Genomic DNA, 17,568 nt, shown 5'->3' with positions numbered 1-17,568 from the left:
ACCAGAAAATCTGTTATACATAATAAAAAAAATGCCAACAGAAGTAATTATTTAAATTTTTTTTCGAAATTATTTAAAGTGAAATAGAATTATAGAAATAAAATATAAAGCACGAAACATGGGCGTTGATGACCTCAGAGTTTTACGCCCTTAAGCCCCAGACAACAACAACAACTATCAAGGTTTGATTTAAGCAATCCTAAAAATATTTTCCATTGTATTTGGTTTGAAACAACGACTAAGCAGACCGGTGAGACAAAATAGCAAGTTGAATTTAGAAAATATATGGATGATTCTAAAAAAATTGGCCATTCAGAGCAAAAATAAAATGGTTTTGGCTATCATTTTTATCATATAATGCATTTGGCCAGAAATGTGGAAAGTTGCAATTGATGTATACATTTATGGAGAAAATAAAGATATTTATTAAATAAATCAAAACTGTATCCTTGTATAGTCTCAACACTTTTTATTACATCAATAGTCCAACGTTTCCGCCATCCTCAAGGACAATCTAAATGAAAAAATATATTTAAAGATATTTATATAAATGAAATTCGTCAGTGTTATCTAAAAGAATTGAAAAAAAGAAACAATAATACTAGATTGGGTGCAGAAGCTAGAGATTTATGTACCTTCCCTGTAGTACTTTAATAAAATAGATTTTATGAGGGATCACGAGTTTCAAATTCAGTTTCTACAGTAGATAAAACTCCAACAATTGCCAATATATATATGGTGGGTATCACAGTTACCACAATAGTAACCATTATTAGTGCCACCTAGCGGACCCTAAAGTAGCAACCATTGTTGGCAGCTAGCTAGAGCAGATGAAAATAGCCACTACATGCTTCATTGTCCCTTCAATAGTTTAATATACTTCAAGTTTTTTTTAAGAATGGAAAATTATTATTCTACATGATTGAGAGGAGCTAGAAGCTGTTCCCTGACAGGGAGAAAAGATTAGGGAAGCGAAGAAGGAAATGAGGCTACCAACTGTTTAGCAAAATTATGAACCCACGCCAGATTAAGTGTTTCTTCTTTATATTACAAGACCACCTGACTTCACAGCATCTCGCCATCACATTATCAATAAAATAGGTCACAGTTGTTGATATTAATAATAATTATAATTTTTTTTTTCCATGCCAGATTTCCGACATTAGAAAAAGAAAAATGATGAATTTCCAAAAAACAAAATAAAAATAAAACTTACTTGTCCCTATCATCCCTCCTCCTCTTTCTGCTGTCCTGCTCATCCCTCCTCATGTTGCCTCCCATTCCCCTTCCTCCTCGATCTCCGGAAGCATTGCTAAATCGGCTACCACCTCCTCCATACCTATTGCCAGCAGGGCTTCCACTATTCACCTCTGCAAAACAAAAAATAAATATTAAAGTTTATTAATTGTTAAAGTAAATTCTTTAGTGCTACTAAATTATTTTATAAAAAAAAAAAGAAAAGAAAAAAGTGATCTGATTTTGTTTTATAAAGGAGGAAATGGATGAAAATAATGATCAAATTAATAATATGATCTTATTTTCAAAAAGATTTACACATCACAGAATTTTTTGTTAGAGTAAAAACTAGTATTTTTTAAACAAATAAATTTAAAGGAAGGTCAGAGATTTGCAGTCAAAACAGACATTGAACAAACACTCAGATTTACAAATGAGTTGGTTTTTTAATAAATCTATTTCCCCACTATGCCAAGCAGCACAAATCAGCTTTGTTGACAAGCAAATATGGACACATTATCATCTGGTGTCAAAGTGTCCAACTGAAACATGTTGCCACCCACATGGTAATTTTAAACTAATAGTTGGATCAAAAGAATTGGGTGACCTGTTAGAGTGAGAAATTGTCAGATGGGTACTTCTGCACGAGTCGTGTTTTCTGAAATGAGGAAGTAATAGATTATAATATTTGCCCAAATACAAGGTGACTACGATTTTTTATATAATTTTTACAGAATTTTTTTTTTTTTTTTTAATAAGAAATTAGTATTTTATATAGCACATATAATAAATAACTTGTTCAGATTTTGATTTTTTATTAAATTAGGTTACTAAGTTGGGAGTTAATGTATTGATTTAATATACAACTTCTTATATTTTAATCAATTTGATTTTTATTGTTCCACACGTTTAAGCATGATCACTCATATAAAAAGGGTTAAAGGCACAATATTAAAATTATTGGTAACCGATAAAAATGTATTTCCCGCAACTAATTATCAACTAATGAAGATGGTAATAAAAGACGATTTTTAACTGTGAACATTTGTAATATAAAACCACCCTTCCTTAATCAGCTTTGGCACATCACTGGGCCACTTGACGTAGTAGGGATACAGCTTAAGGCTAAAAAAAACAAAGCAATAAAATTTAAGAAACAAATTTTTTTTTAAATTAAAAAGCAAGAAAGTTTTTTTTTTTTATTAAAATCTACGAATTCTTGTATATCAATATAATAAATTTTATTATTTTTTAAAAACTTTAATAAAAATAATAAGATTTTACTTTTTAATACCATAGTTGTTTTTAACATCTCATTTATCTCCTGGAATATACAGTTCAAATGAAAAAAAAAATCGATATAAAATAAGATATGCATTTTAAAAAGTTTCAAGTGGATAGTTATAATGAAAAATTAGGACAAAAAAAAGTTATATAGTTTATAAAACAAAACACTTTAGTTTATAAGTAAAAAATAAGTAATATAAATGATGAGGAACCGTGTAAGACTTGCAAGTAACAATACATTGCTTACTAATTTTAACTTATGCAAGTGGTATTTTCAACTAATATAAAACTTACGTCCATCCCAATACATTCTTTCTTGGTAATATTGCCAGGGTTGATAATGACCTGCTGATTAAATATCATATTAGATTTAAAAATAAATTTAATTATCATAGCAATAACTGCTTCTAGCTCGTAAATTAGGTAGTAATAAAATTAAAACAATACTATAGGACCACAGATTAACCTTTTAATAGAAAAAAAAAAGGTGCGGCACGCGCATCACACAACTTTCATTAGCCATTCTGCTTAGAGTTGAAATTAATCCTCGGTCATTTCTGAACAAATATTGTTCGCTGTGGTAATATACTAATATGTGAAACAAATATACTGCCGTAATATTTTCCCATACTAATTTTCCAGTTGATCTTTATCTTTCAGTTGATAGATTGACTAACCCCAATTTCAACGTTTTCAGAAAAGTACTTTTGATGATATTATATGTTGCAAACTTTTAAAAATTTTCTTTCAGAAAAGTATGGTAAAATATATCAGTTTACTAAAATTTGCATTCCGTTCTTACCCATTTATTCAATTCTCAATTATTATAAAATAAATATTGATAATGCTAAGAATGATTTCATGGATCATCTTGTCTACTGAAAGGCTTATATTATAGGTTAGATCAACGGTTCCCAAAATTTTTTATTTTGGCACCTTTCTTGGCATAAAAACATTTCTTGCCACCCTTGTTGGTCGATGAAAATTTCGTGGGGCTCTTGTTGGGTTAAAAAAGATTTCACAGCACCCTTGTGGAGATTAAAAAAAAAAAAAATATGTCCGCACAATTATCCTTAGAGCGGTTGAATATATTGGAAAACAAAAAAAAAAAAAGAAAAAGAAAAACAGTGCAAAGCAAATGCTGGAAAACACTGTATATTAGCTATTTTAGTTTTAATGTTTTGCCTTTATTTATTTTTTTTGTAATATATTAAGAGAGTGGCATTTGCTTGCAATACACCTGGCATAATGCTTGAGCCATCTATTTTGGGTACCGCTGGTTTAAATAAAATTAAAAAACAAACTATTAATAATTAATGTGACATGAAACATCTATCAGACTGAGGAAACAGAAAAACACAGTGCTTGTGCCAGATAGGTTGAAGGAGAATAAACCTTTTATTTATGAGTTGTTCGTCAATTACTATTCTCATTCTCCTAATAAGACTTTATAAGTTTTCTAAACTATTTTGCTTTTCAACAGTATATGGAATCAGGGGACCTTAAACCTTAAATATTCATAAAAAAATTGAATCCAAAATTTTGCACAATTGCAATACATCCCCTTACTGAATATTAATGTAGGTAAGAGAAAGCAAAAAGAACATTCATTAATAACTCTTTAAAAAAAAAAAAAAAAAAAATCAATTCTATCTGGAAATCTTTTCATGTTGTAACAGGAGAGTATAAGGATATGAGCTCAGACTAGCATAACCAGGATTGTTAAGCTATTTTAAGCTCCTATTTTCATGTAACAATATACAAATTTTCCTGCTAGGATTAACCAGTTTATAAAATCGATCATAAATCCCCTGCATTTAATCCAAATGGTGTTACTAGGAAAGTTGGAAAACTGAATGTCTGCACTTTCAACCTATATAAACATTATTTACACTTCATGTTCTTATAAGGACAAAATAGTTGTTTCAAATGAAGAAAATTTTTTTTAAACCTTTTATTTTAATATCCGGTTCTAATTTGTTTAATTAGGTCGGTTTTATACCATTAGGCGTAGTTTATAGAATAAAAATCCTAAATCACTCCCAAGTTTTGTGAACATTAGTTGAGTTGCGTTGAAGTTATTGTTATTTTTAAAAATAAATCAAAGGCTAATAATCATGTAGGATGAAATCATTCACTCTAAAACTCCATTGAACACCAAAACCTCACTATCCTCATCCTTCTAGACTTTTCCAAAGCATTTGACACTGTTTACCATAACATCCTCTTTACTAAATTGCATAATCTTCCTCTATCCAACAGTGCCCTGTGCTGGTTCAAATCCTTTCTCTCGAATCGGTTCCAGTATGTAGTCGTCCCAGGTCAACCCCCATCTAAGACCCTCCCCCTTCCCTGTGGTGTTCCTCAAGGCTCCTCTTTATCTATTACTCTGTTTGCTATTTACATTAATGAACTTCCCCTCCTGATCTATCACTCCCAATACCACATCTATGCAGATGATTTCCAAATATACCTGTCCTTCCCGCCTTCTAACCTATTACCGACCACAGAGAAACTTCAAGAAGATTTGGATGGGATTTGTGAATGGGCGAGAGCTAACAAGTTGAAGCTGAATGCGGAGAAAACGAAGGCAATCTTCCTAATATTCCAACTCTATTCCTATATGATAGTCCCATAAAATGTTACCCCACCATCAAAAACCTGGGAATAACCTTTGATCAAACACTTTCCTGGAAAAGCCATGTATCCAATATCTCCCTCATACCCTTTCAACATTAAAATATTTAAATTACCTCCGCCACCTATTTCCATTTGAAACTCGTAGCCTCCTAGCCACTTCGCTAATATTTCCTCATTTTGACTATTGCTGTACAGTATATGGGAGAGTCTCAGGGGATCTCGAGGTGAAATTAAAACGTTTGATAAATTGCTGTGTCGATTCATCTTCGGGATTCCTAGGGACACCTCTCGTCGCTCCAATGCCCTCCCGACCTTTAAATCCCGCCTGTTCAATCATTTCTTATCCATTCAGACCCCATAAAATTGTAAATTAATATAATTGTAAATATGTATGATAACTATTATATCATTCTTAATTATTTTTACATCGATTCCTTTCTCTTTTTTATTTATTCATTTTTTTTTTTTATTATTGTTAAACTGATAAAAGTGAGAAAGTAACCTATAATTATTTTTGATAATGACTGTTTATATTTCTTTGTATTTTTTTTTGTTTAAGTATCTCTGAGGCTCCTCAGCCCTCATCTATTGATTTCTTCGTATTATTCTAAAGGGAATCGTCTCAGAATAAATAAAAATATATTATTAAAAAGTTATATTTATTTCAAAGTCTATATTAATAATTATTTACGATTTATAAATAATTCTTTGGAAATATAGGATTATTAGACATTTTAAATAGCATATTAATGCGTTATGTTGATAAATAACATTTATTGAATCATTTGAAAGTGAAATACCTATTTTTAGTTTTTTTGTTAGCACATTTAAATATTTTGAATATTAGAATATAAAAATAATATTTTTTCAATGCAGTATAAATAAAAAAAATGCCGATTCCAATAACTGACAATAAAGAACGACAGTAAAAACTTGTAAAATGTGTAATTTATGTCTACAAAGTAGACTAAGTTTTTAAAGGCATAAAAATTAATCAGCAATTATTTTGGAACCTAAAAAGACATTACGTGACAAATAAAAAATAAATTTATTTGTTTAAATTTTTAACCAGTAACAGGCACTGTAGGAAGAGATCAAGTACTTACTCGTACTTCTAAGATTTCATGAAGATAAACGTATATCTTTGTCTCAGTTCTTTCTAGAAGCTACTGAAATTATGCTTGTGCGGTCCTACTAGAAATTTTTTTTTGCAGTAAAATCTGGAGAAAGTTGTTTTTAATGTTTGCAAACTTTGTTAAATATTAATTACGATAAATAGACAATCTGATTATACAGGAAACTATATTAAATGTGATCATGATCAAAATAATAATGTTCTAACAAAAAAATATATATTAAAAACAATATAAGTGCAGTTTAGAAGTATAATAATTATAAAGAAGCTATCTCATCCAGCAGTGAACTTCAATCAAGACTTAACCTCCAAGTATTTTATAACGATTATAAAAATTCTTAATAGATGTTATTTACTATTTATGTTTCATGTTTAATTTCCACAATGTGTAAATTATAAGTTGTTTTTGTTTACATAAGAAATAATATTTCTTAAATAAATAACTTATGTTCAAATATATCTGGGATAACTTAATAATAAATTCAAATTATTAAATAGCAATTTTATTTTATGAATTAATGTAGAAGTAATAAAAAAATTATAGTCAGATACGATTATTATGCTAATGTTTCTATAGCAACCTGTTTAATATGTTTCCATAGTAACCACAATATAAATAACATTTTTTTGTTTCTTCAATGCATCATCAGAAGGTTGCCATAATAATGGTTTGATCCCAGGAAGGTTCTGAGCTATTGAAATCCTGAATTTATTCAGTAGAAAAAATGCTTTTTAGGAATAAATTCTCAATAAAACGAAAAATAAAAAAGTCATTACAACTGGACAATTATTATAAAAGATATGCCATACTGAACATTTACTTATATTTTTAAAAATTTTGTCATAGAAATTTAAGCCCCAACATAAAAATGATGTACGTAAATGTTTAATGTTTACTAAGATGATATTAAACTTTAGAATGTGTTCATTTAATCTACACATACTCAAATCTAGCAATAGAAAAGCATTGCTGGGTCAGTTAGTAAATAAATAAAAATAGAGATTAAGTTTAAATTTACTTACTTGGTGGGGGTACAGCATTGTAGTTAGACTGTGACCTCCCATAATTTTGGCCAGAACGCTGATCTTGCATTGATAAAACTTGGATTCTAGTGGCATTCCATTTGAAAGGCATATTAGCATTGTAGACTGCTTCAACCAGGACCCGATCACCGACCTGAGGAGAAGATCCTTTCACACAGCAACTGGCATAAAGATTTCATTACAATTAAGTAACTATTTACATGTGAAACTAAAATCTTTACACATTATAACATAAAAACAGGTATAACATAACCTTAAAATCTAAACAATAGTACAAATCAATATAATTTCAGAAATATCTTCTTATATATATTTCAAAGCACTGCTAAGCAATGAAACAATGATTAAAATTTACCATGTTTTTTCGATTGTTGTTTAAATTTTGTCAAACGTCTGTTGATTTTGTTTGTGTTTATTGTGTAATAAAATGTTCTAAATCAAACGTGTACTTAGTAAAGTCAGAACAGTAGTTCCAAAGAAAAGTCACTGATTGAATTTTTATTCTTTTAACAGAGTTTAATAATTCTATGCATCTTTTCATTCACATAAAATAAAAGTTTAAATTTTAAGAAAGCTTATTATTTTGTTTTTTCACGGTGTATAATAACAGTTTATTATATTGTGTTAGATTGTCCAACACCATAATTCCAACATATTTGCCAATAAAATTATGGAATGTTAACTATATAAAACATTAAATAAGAATAGTAGAATAGGTCAAAACTGCTCTATTTAAAAATGTCATAATATGGCTTGTCATATTCTTGTCTCAAGCTATTCTAATGTACCAATTAAAAAAATAAAAACAATATTTTGAAGAATTTAGCACTTTGTATCGATTACATCTTAATCATATATAAGTTTTTAAAATTAAATTTAGAAACTATATCAAGATATATAAAGAAATCAGATCAACATCTTAAGTTGAGCTGATTCAATAAAACTGAAAAAAAAAACTGAATATATACAACATAAGGGAGGAAGCTGAATCTTTCTCATTGTAGAAAGGCAGAGATTAAAATCTTACCTTTAAGAGCACAAATTAAAGAGGTTTCCTCTATTATTTGTCCAATATGAACTTTACTTTCAATAACTTATGATTAACACATTAAGAAAATATGAATCATATGTTCATAAGTAATATAATAAAATAACAAAATCAAACTAACCTGTAAAAATGCCTAACACATAATGAATAAAACTATCTTCAACCATGAAATAAATAATGCTCATGAGATAACACTGTTGATAATTTTTTTCTACCTTAATTTACAGAAAAGACCCTTGGTCACCCAACAAAAAGGTATTTTTTTTTTTACTCAGATATTTAATGTTTGTCATTATTAAAAAAAAATTAAATATACAAACTTTCATAATTCAAACATATATATTTCACATGAGTAGTAGGTCACTTGACAAAAATTGAATTTAATAAAATTGTACTTCTCACATTTTAAAACAGACTTACAATAATTCAAAATTAATCAAAAGATTAATGTTCAAACAAAAAGCTGACTAAATAGAGCACTCCAACTAATTATAACTTGTTTTTTTTCTGTAGTTAAATATATTAATTTTTTGGTTATGTTTCGTTTCTTTATTTATTGCTTAGTTTTTCACAATCCTGTATGTAATTTTAGTGAATGATATAATTTAAACACAATCTGAAACTAAAATTACCTTGATTGAAAAAAGACGTCTTCATCCACAAAACCGAAGTTGTCCTGAACTTTAGTAACAGTACCAGTAAAAACACGCTGCTGTTTGTTGCCTGATTGCGAGCCACCCCCTTGTTGCTGTCCTTGCTGAAATGCTGCAGTGTTCAATGCTCTGGTGGGGTATGACACAGCACCATACATCTTTAATAAAATAAATATAATAAAATTTTTTTTTTTTTAAAATGTAAATAACCAGTAAAAATGAAAATATAAAATAATATCAATTGTTTCATATTAACCCTAAACTAAATCACGAAACTTAAAAATCAGTTGAGTCTTAGGCAAATCTACTTTATGGTCCACAGAGTTCGGAACCACTGATCTAGGATATTTTAAATTAGACAAAGCTTGGGACTTTTAATCCACATCATAGTTTATTTTCATTTTTGCTTTTTTTATGCGAGAAAAACCAGTTTATACTGATAATAAGTGATAACTCGTTCAATTGTAATAAAAAAATGAGAGGGAGAGAAAATATAATAAAAAAATAAAATAAACATGTTTAAAAAACGGTAAGTAAAAATGTTGAAAACGGAAACATAAGCTACCGAACCCACAGCGTTGACTCACGGCTAAAGTAACATAATAAATAACTATCAACCACAGCAGAATTCAAACTAAGCCCCGGGAAACAGTAACGCAGTACCTTACTCACTGAGCTACTCTGCTCTCTGGATGTATTACTAAAAAAATATTATAATAAAAAAGTATTTAATGTTAGAGAGAAAATATAAATAAATAACTAAAATCGAGGGTAATTTCAGGACCTGAAATTGGACATGAGTATGGGCATTAAACATATTGTTACTACACAGGATTACAAAAATCAATACACTTAACTTCAGTTTTAAAAAGAGTTCAAAATTAATTAATGCTTATTAAAAAAAATTGAGAAATTCACCCAAAAACCACCTTGTGAAAATCATGAGAAATTAAAAAAATTTATAAGATGTTGTTTAATCAGTATGACAGCTAACCATAACATGCTTAAGTTGCTAAATAAAATTAAGAATCATTTCTCATTAAGAAGAGCAAGTTCGGCTCTAAATAGTAGAAATTTGTGATTATATTTATTCTCCCAATTCTCAGGAATTAAATTATTATGATATATAATTGTCATAAGTGTGCATTATCCTAAAATGGAATGAGGAATTTTTTTTTCAAATAATATAAAACTGGTTAAATTTTATTACAGGCAATAAAAGTAACTTCACACTTATAAAACATATAGACTTATAATTCATATAGACTTTTGCAATAATTAAAAAAAAAAAATCTTTAAAAAATTTATATATATCTTACAAACATCAACTGAAAGTAAAATACATGAAGTATACTATGATCTACCTGCTGTCCTTGAAAGACCTGAGGATATTGAAGCATACCAGCAGTTTGTAGCGGGTTAGCAGCCATGAGGGACTGTGTAACAGCTGCAGTATTTTGAGCTACACCTAAATTTTGATCTTTTATTAAAATTTGCAAATCTTAACATTAATACTGAATATAGAAAAACATTGTTTTGATTAAAATACCTGATCTGACCCAAGGTGGAGTTTTAGGAGAATTTCCATATTGTGACATTTCAAACCTGAAAATAACATTTATTAACTAAAGAGAAAAACGATTAATTAATGATTGTCACAACAATCAAACCAGCATAAGACGGGAAATTCAAAACAGGTAATTATAGCAAATCACCATTAAAAGCAATTTGTGACAATCTGTTTTAAATAAAATAAGGATCTAAAAAGTAACAATTGAAAACTAGATTGTGTGTACCCCTGTAACTAAGGATGGTTATAGATAGGTTTCTTCTTTTCAACCTTCACTAACAAGGATTCCTTTGCCGGAACAATGGGAATAATGAAAAATGTTCAAAATCGAAAGGAAAAATAAATATATTTAAATATAATAGCAAAGATAACTAAATAAAAAATAGCTAACTGATCTATGAGCAAAATGACTTATAACTAAATTAAGATCCTTGGAGGCATGTTACTTTAAAACCTGATTATACCTTGCTATCTACCTACAAGAGGGATGGCAAACCTATGACCCGTTGGTCAGGTGTTGACCCACACAAGCTTTTTAACACCCACTCATTGGTTTTTATAAATTAATTTTTTATAAAAAATTATCTGCCAATCAACAGCAACGGATTTCTCATTAAATATTTTATGTTTATACTTTGTTATACATTTATAGAAATGGATACATATATAAATATATTAATAAATAATATTTCATAATACATATTTTATGTAATCTTGTTTATCCCTTTTTCATTCAAACACTTAGTGACCCATGAGCTAGTACTAAAAAAAATAGTGAACAAAATTTTACCCGTCTCAAAAAGGTTCGCCATCGCTGATGCAACATACCATTCAGTGCAACATACCATCCACTTAGTGATAGAAATTGAGATTTATAACAGAAATTAAATTGATTAATAACAGAAACACTGCTTTCCTTAAGAAGAACATCTACACTATTTTATCTAACATTGGGTCTTGTAAACTTTTAAATTAACTGAGATATTGACGTAAGAATTAAATTGATAATAGCTTCTAAATGTATATATTAGACATTATGTCCAATAGAAAGGCATACAAAACAGTTCCATTCTATAAAAACCTAAAAAAAAAAAAATATTAGACTAATCCTAGAAATTACTGTTATCTTCAAAAATATTTTCGGTCAATTTGGATACTAAGACATTATAGATAATATATATACACACTCACACACACAATGTGACCTTATTAAATATAAACAAATATTGATACAATAATCAAGAACTTAAGTTTACTCTTATAACATGAAACTATGTAAATTAACATTTAATATCTAGGAGGAAGATTCTGGGATTGACAAAATTAATTGTTCATATTTAAAGAAAGCTTTGTACGGTTAATAAATCCATCGATAATTTCATCAAAACAAGGAAGATGAGTGGCAGTCCATGCTAGAGATCTTATATTGTTTTTTATTATTATTAGATATAGATACATAGTCTATTAATTCACAAATGAAACCACATTAGGATAATCAAGAGCTAAGAAAAGGTTGAAGCCATGGAAAGTCTCCCAAATCATTTGTCTAGTTAATAAGAATATAAGTGAAAAGACTAACAGAGAAACTAAACCAAACATGTGACAACGAAAATAACTACAACTAATCATATTAGTATATAACAGTACTAGTGTTTAAGAGCATAGCTTACTAATATATGAGTAAAAGTTTGTCTGAAAAAGAGAGGTAGGCAACACATTCATTGGCAACAAAAACATAATATTATCAAATTATGCTTATCAAAGAGATCATTAAGGACAGAAATTAATTTGAGGCTCACGGAACCGAAAAATAAATAGACTAATAAACATTAACTGTAGGCACAGACTGAAAGATCTAGGACAGACTTTGATAAATGTTAAAAGCTAAGGCAAGGGGACATTCTAGATTTCTCAAACTGTTAAAGTGATAACAGAGTAGTTTAAGTTCCAACAGAATCAGAGATTGCATTGAGTGTTTGATGTAATCCTATGTCCCAGACTCACTAAGAACATCATTGTAATGTGGTCATTTAAAATAAAGTAAATTTGAAAAAGTGGGTTAAACATACTTGGAGAAATCTAGAGAACATCATGGTACACAGTACTAAAATGAAAAGTCAGGGACTGAAATAAATCACTCTGATTATAGAAAATACAAATATAATAAAACTTCACATAACGTAAAAATCAATCACTTACTTCAATAAAAATCCACAAAAAAAAAATAACGAAACCGGAGAGAACTAAACCAATGGCGTCCCTAAAACCTCAGTCGTGTATTTTCTCAACAAAATCTTTGATAGTGTCCATATAGGTTTAAATGTTAACTTTATTATGATTTTTTATATTTTGCCAAATATTTATTTACCAATATTATTTTTGGATATTCTCAATTCAGTAAATATAGGGATGTCAAATAGTATTTTTCTGAACGGGATTCATACCACATTGACATCGGTTTTGGCGGTGGATAGAAGTTTAGTGTAACCTTCAATTAAGTTAACTTTGGTTAAATTGTATGTTAAGATTATTGTTATTTGTCAGATCATTGTTTTATTTTTGTGGCCAAAACCGAAAGTCATAATGACTTATCTTGAAGATTTTTATAGAAATGAGTTGGAGTTTGACTTTTATGGCTTTACTGCCCCTGAAGTTATTGATGAAGGTTTTGTTTTTAAAAATATTACTGCTTATATTTACAATGAAGTATAAACATTCCATCATTTAATGATTAGTTATGAGTTTTAACTGAGAAACGGGTATTTTTCAGTAAATAAAGTAGGAATATTGGAGAAACTTCAATTGCAGACTTGTTTATTTTGGATTTTCATTATATTATATTTTTATTTGTCATGAAGAATTGAATGACATAATATGGTAGCATAGTAATAATGATTTTTCTTGTTATTCAACATGATTATAGAAAACAGTTTTTCCTCATTCAGTCAAAAAAGGCCGAGTTTCATGTATTAAAAGATATTCTGTTTTAATGGTAAAAAAGAATTTGTCTGTAATATATGATTAATAATTCTAAGTATGGTTTATTAAATAAGGAAAATGAATCCTATACTTTTCCTAAATTTACCAATTCATAGTGCACTAAGGTGCACTTCAAGCTCTTTGAAAATTTATGGGTAATACTATGAAAGTGAAAAGAGAGTTTCTGAGAAAAAGACTCCAAGTAAAATAGTAACTTGTGTGTGAATTGAGTGCTGTTACTATTTAGTGATGAATAATCTCTAATTATTCTACAAAATACTGATGAAATTTGAAAGAAAATTCTGAAATGAGGTGGGATCACATTTTAAAAAATGGAGGAAAACTGAAACCAAGAATTAGGGAATCTTTCTTGCAACAATTAGTCTAAGTGTTGAAGATGAGCTTTTGTCTAAAATCTGTACTTAATGTTAAGTACAACAATTAATGTAGAAGTAGATGACAAGAGATCTCTTGAGGTATCCAAAAACAGATAGGGAAGAAATAAACAAAGAAATCACTGACTAAATTTTTCAAAAAAATCTTTTTGAAAGAATATATAATTTGAAATAATTATGAGAGATAGTTGACCTGGATGACTTATACGAGAAGATGGTTGAGGGTGTGGTCAAAATAAAACAAATAAGTTGATGTAAATTATTTTATCGTGCCAACGTTTCGTCTAGAATTTCTAGCCTTCATCAGGGCTAAGAACAGATAACAAGATAACAACCAATGAATACAGAAAATAAAATATAAACTGAATGACATAAAGTAAATAATTTTACAGAATGGAATTAATAAAATTAAGTGATGAGAGAAGTGGAAAATAAAATGTATTCATAGGTAATTGAATAAGTAGATGGAAAACATAAATAAGGAAATAAAAATGAAATTATATAATGCAAAGAAATATGAATATATTAGTTATTAATAATTTAAAAATTAAAATTATGGAAAGAAAAATAAAATCGAGAGAAAGAAAATATATGTAACCATAATAATAGATACAGAGGCAAAATATAAGTAAAGTTTAACAAAAGAAATGAATAGAAAAAAAAATCTTATATAACTTAATTTTTATTTTATTTCCTTAATTATGTTATTTTACCTACTTATTCAATTACCTATGTATACATTTTATTTTCCACTTCTCTCATCACTTAATTTTATTAATTCCATTCTGTAAAATTATTTACTTTGTCATTCAGTTTATATATTTTTTTAAATTTTCTGTATTCATTGGTTATTTTCTTGTTCTGTTCTTAGCCCTGAAGAAGGCTAGAAATTCTAGCCGAAATGTTGGCACGATTAAATAAGTTACATCAACTTATTTGTGTTTTATTTTGACCGCACCCCCCAACCATCTTCTCGAATATATGATTTGAATTTTTTAACTACTTAGTTTTCTATTGTACTGTTTTGGTATATACAGTATTGAAAATAATTTTCTTTGATTGTTATTTTATTACAATTATTTCATAATCATAAAAAAATTAAATAAGATTATGTTATGTTTAGTTAAGGGTTGTATTGAAGATTTGGTCGATGCTGCTGTAGAAGACAGTAAAAAAAAACTTTCTAATAAGTTTGGTTCATGTAATGATAAAGAGTTTGCAGAAGTAGAAAAATATTATTTGGAAGCTATTGAAAACCATAAAATGGAGATGGAGGTAATTCCAATGGAACTTAAGTTCATTTCTTGTATTAAAGTTGAAATTTTATTTATTTTTACTGTCAGTAAATATAGCAGCTATGTTTGCTGTTAAGAGATTATAGTGTACTGGATTAAGTAAAATCATTAGTCATTTCAAGAGGATTCCTAACTCTGCTATATTATTATTTCTCATTACTTCTCTATTCTAACATTTGTTTGCATATTTTTTTTTAACTGCTGATCAAAAAATCTACATTTTTGTTGAACTGCAGTTTACACAAATGCAATTAACCAAGTTTTATTTTGCATATTTAATGATGAATCCATAAATTTGTATATTTAAGTTAAATAAATCGAAAAAAAGTAGAAATTACAATAAATGCAACAACGAAGACGAAATTTCATTTAAATTTATAAAATTTATTTTTGAAGAAAATGAATAAATAAGAAACGCTGAACTTCTTTCACAAAATTAATTATTGGACTACAGGAAAAATTTGGTTTGAATAAATTAACAATAATAATCAAGTTACCATGATAGTACCATTTACAGATTTTAAATTTGTTTTCAGGAATTAATCAAAGATTCTCTTAAATTGCCATACTTAACAGAAATTTTAACTAATGAATCAAAATCAGATATATCCAATTTAGAACAAGAAATAAAAGATTTACAATTACGATCTGCTGCAGTAAGTTTAGAAATTTGTATTAAAATTGTTTTGCCTTTCTATACTTTTAGATTATTGTTAGTTTACTTATGTAAGTCTAAAGTACTTTGATGTTAATAATTTTTTTCAAATTCTAATTACACAATTTTCTCTTATTATTTTAGTTAGACATTTATATGAAGGAACTGATAAAAGCAGAAGTCGAGATTCAGGTTTTTGCTGACACAGATATTTCAGAATTGCAAAATAATTTTAAAGAAATAGACATTAGTGTATCTCAACTGTCAGATAACTTCCATCTGGCTAACGATCTCTTCTCCGAAGCCATTCAACAGAGCCACCTAGAGCAGTCCTTTGATAATATGTCTATCAAGTAATTTTGTTTAAATGGAATAGAAGTTTTATTTATGTAAAGTATTATTAGTTGTAATAAATGAACTATTTTATAAATAATCATGTAATTAAATATTGTATAAATTAACTTTGAAACAAACTTTTTGTTTTGTTTTATTGACTAGCCCATGACAGAAAAATATCCTGTATTGATCATCCACAGTCATGTATTCATTAAAATTAAGTTCTTAAATTTTTTATATTTTCAGATGACATATCAAGAACAACAAATAATGATTTTAATTATTATTCTGTTTTCACGATTTTTATTTAAATAAAGATAAACTAGATTTTGCTAGAACTGTTTATTTTTTCAATAATGACAGTTTGTCAAATCTTAACTCCGTCTGTCTTGGCCCTTTAAGGAAATCTAACTAAGCAATGGCGCATTACACAACTATTATGAAAATTTGTATTTTAGGGTTTCTCAAGGTGAAAATAACAAATATCAACTTTTTTTCGTACCAAGAATATAACAGTTTAACAAAAGAACTGGTAAACAAAGCTCTGTACGTATAATTGCGATCTGAAGAGATCTAGCACTGTCACCTATTTCCAATTAGAACTCATGTATGTATTTTCCTTTTCTCTCCTTCAATTGTTTATATTTTGTATTTATCCATTTTTATTATAGTTAATACTGTGAATTGGTTATTTATTTTAAAAGAGCAACAAAACTAAAGGTACATTTGAGGTCGATTTTTTTAAAAAAATTTATCATTGAAGTTCTGTTAGAATATTTCAATGAGGATAAGACTTATCTACTGTTAAAGAGCAATTAATTCTACATTGCAGTAATTCTACTGTTAAAGAGCAATTAATTGTACATTGGTTTAACAAATTTAATTAATTAAATTCTCTACAGTGGCACTTCTGGTAGATCAATTTTAACAAACAAGTTGCTGTAACATCCCAGGAAAATACGTACACTACATCTGTAATTCAGGTTTGTACGACTTTTCGTTTTTGAGCTAGGCTGTCCACAGACTGTTTTGCGAGACTTAGTTATTTGAACTCCTTTAAGAGTTTTAAAATTAACAAAATACATAACTGGTACCTCCCCTTTGTGTCTTCTGAAGATTAATCTTGTTTTGTCTTGCTACAAAACTATTCTTATCTTTTGTTTTTAATGATTTTATCCAGAATTTTAGCAAACAGTTCGAAATAAAAAGAAACAAAGACAAATGATCAACTGATAATGTAAAAACATTTATAGTGAATCTCAAACTCTGCTACTGTATATAAAAGTGAATGATTG

At 28.1% G+C, this 17,568-nt stretch overlaps 2 protein-coding genes across 7 annotated transcripts in view; one reads left to right on the top strand and one right to left on the bottom strand.

Annotated features, from left to right (window-relative positions):
* Nucleotides 1-12,934, bottom strand: part of LOC106681237 (cell division cycle and apoptosis regulator protein 1) — a 39,409-nt gene extending 26,475 nt beyond the window's left edge. The window contains exons 1-8 of one of the 6 annotated variants that reach the window (XM_067052771.1): nt 12,813-12,830; nt 12,683-12,737; nt 10,593-10,648; nt 10,408-10,511; nt 9,023-9,201; nt 7,322-7,503; nt 2,818-2,871; nt 1,217-1,370 (exon numbers count right to left, since the gene is read on the bottom strand). In XM_067052771.1, coding sequence (XP_066908872.1) covers nt 1,217-1,370; nt 2,818-2,871; nt 7,322-7,503; nt 9,023-9,201; nt 10,408-10,511; nt 10,593-10,641 — 722 coding nt within the window. In that variant the 5' untranslated portion in view covers nt 10,642-10,648; nt 12,683-12,737; nt 12,813-12,830. Of the gene's footprint in view, nt 1-1,216; nt 1,371-2,817; nt 2,872-7,321; nt 7,504-8,369; nt 8,491-8,511; nt 8,625-9,022; nt 9,202-10,407; nt 10,512-10,592; nt 10,649-12,682; nt 12,738-12,812 lie in introns of those variants that run through there. The other 5 variants (XM_014421449.3, XM_014421451.3, XM_014421452.3 and 2 more) reach the window with 5 other exon arrangements.
* Nucleotides 12,935-12,973: 39 nt separating this feature from the next.
* On the top strand, nt 12,974-16,429 carry LOC106681238 (uncharacterized). Its single transcript, XM_014421454.3, has 4 exons — nt 12,974-13,278; nt 15,111-15,262; nt 15,819-15,938; nt 16,082-16,429. Exons 1-4 carry the CDS (start codon nt 13,197-13,199, stop codon nt 16,292-16,294), a joined length of 567 nt encoding a protein of 188 aa, XP_014276940.1. The 5' UTR covers nt 12,974-13,196; the 3' UTR covers nt 16,295-16,429.
* The last annotated feature ends 1,139 nt before the right edge of the window (nt 16,430-17,568 follow it).

Source organism: Halyomorpha halys, unplaced genomic scaffold (assembly GCF_000696795.3).
Source record: "Halyomorpha halys isolate HHAL.00 unplaced genomic scaffold, Hhal_1.1 Scaffold321.1, whole genome shotgun sequence".
NCBI lineage: Eukaryota > Metazoa > Arthropoda > Insecta > Hemiptera > Pentatomidae > Halyomorpha > Halyomorpha halys.
Note: the sequence above shows the minus strand (reverse complement) of the source record. Positions and strands in the feature narration are given on the sequence as shown.

Coding starts and splice junctions, on each gene's coding strand:
- LOC106681238 (XM_014421454.3), top strand. CDS start 13,197: ATGACTTATCTTGAAGATTTTTATAGAAATGAGTTGGAGTTTGACTTT. Junction 13,279..15,110: donor CCCTGAAGTTATTGATGAAG/GTTTTGTTTTTA, acceptor TGTTATGTTTAG/TTAAGGGTTGTATTGAAGAT. Junction 15,939..16,081: donor TACAATTACGATCTGCTGCA/GTAAGTTTAGAA, acceptor TTATTATTTTAG/TTAGACATTTATATGAAGGA.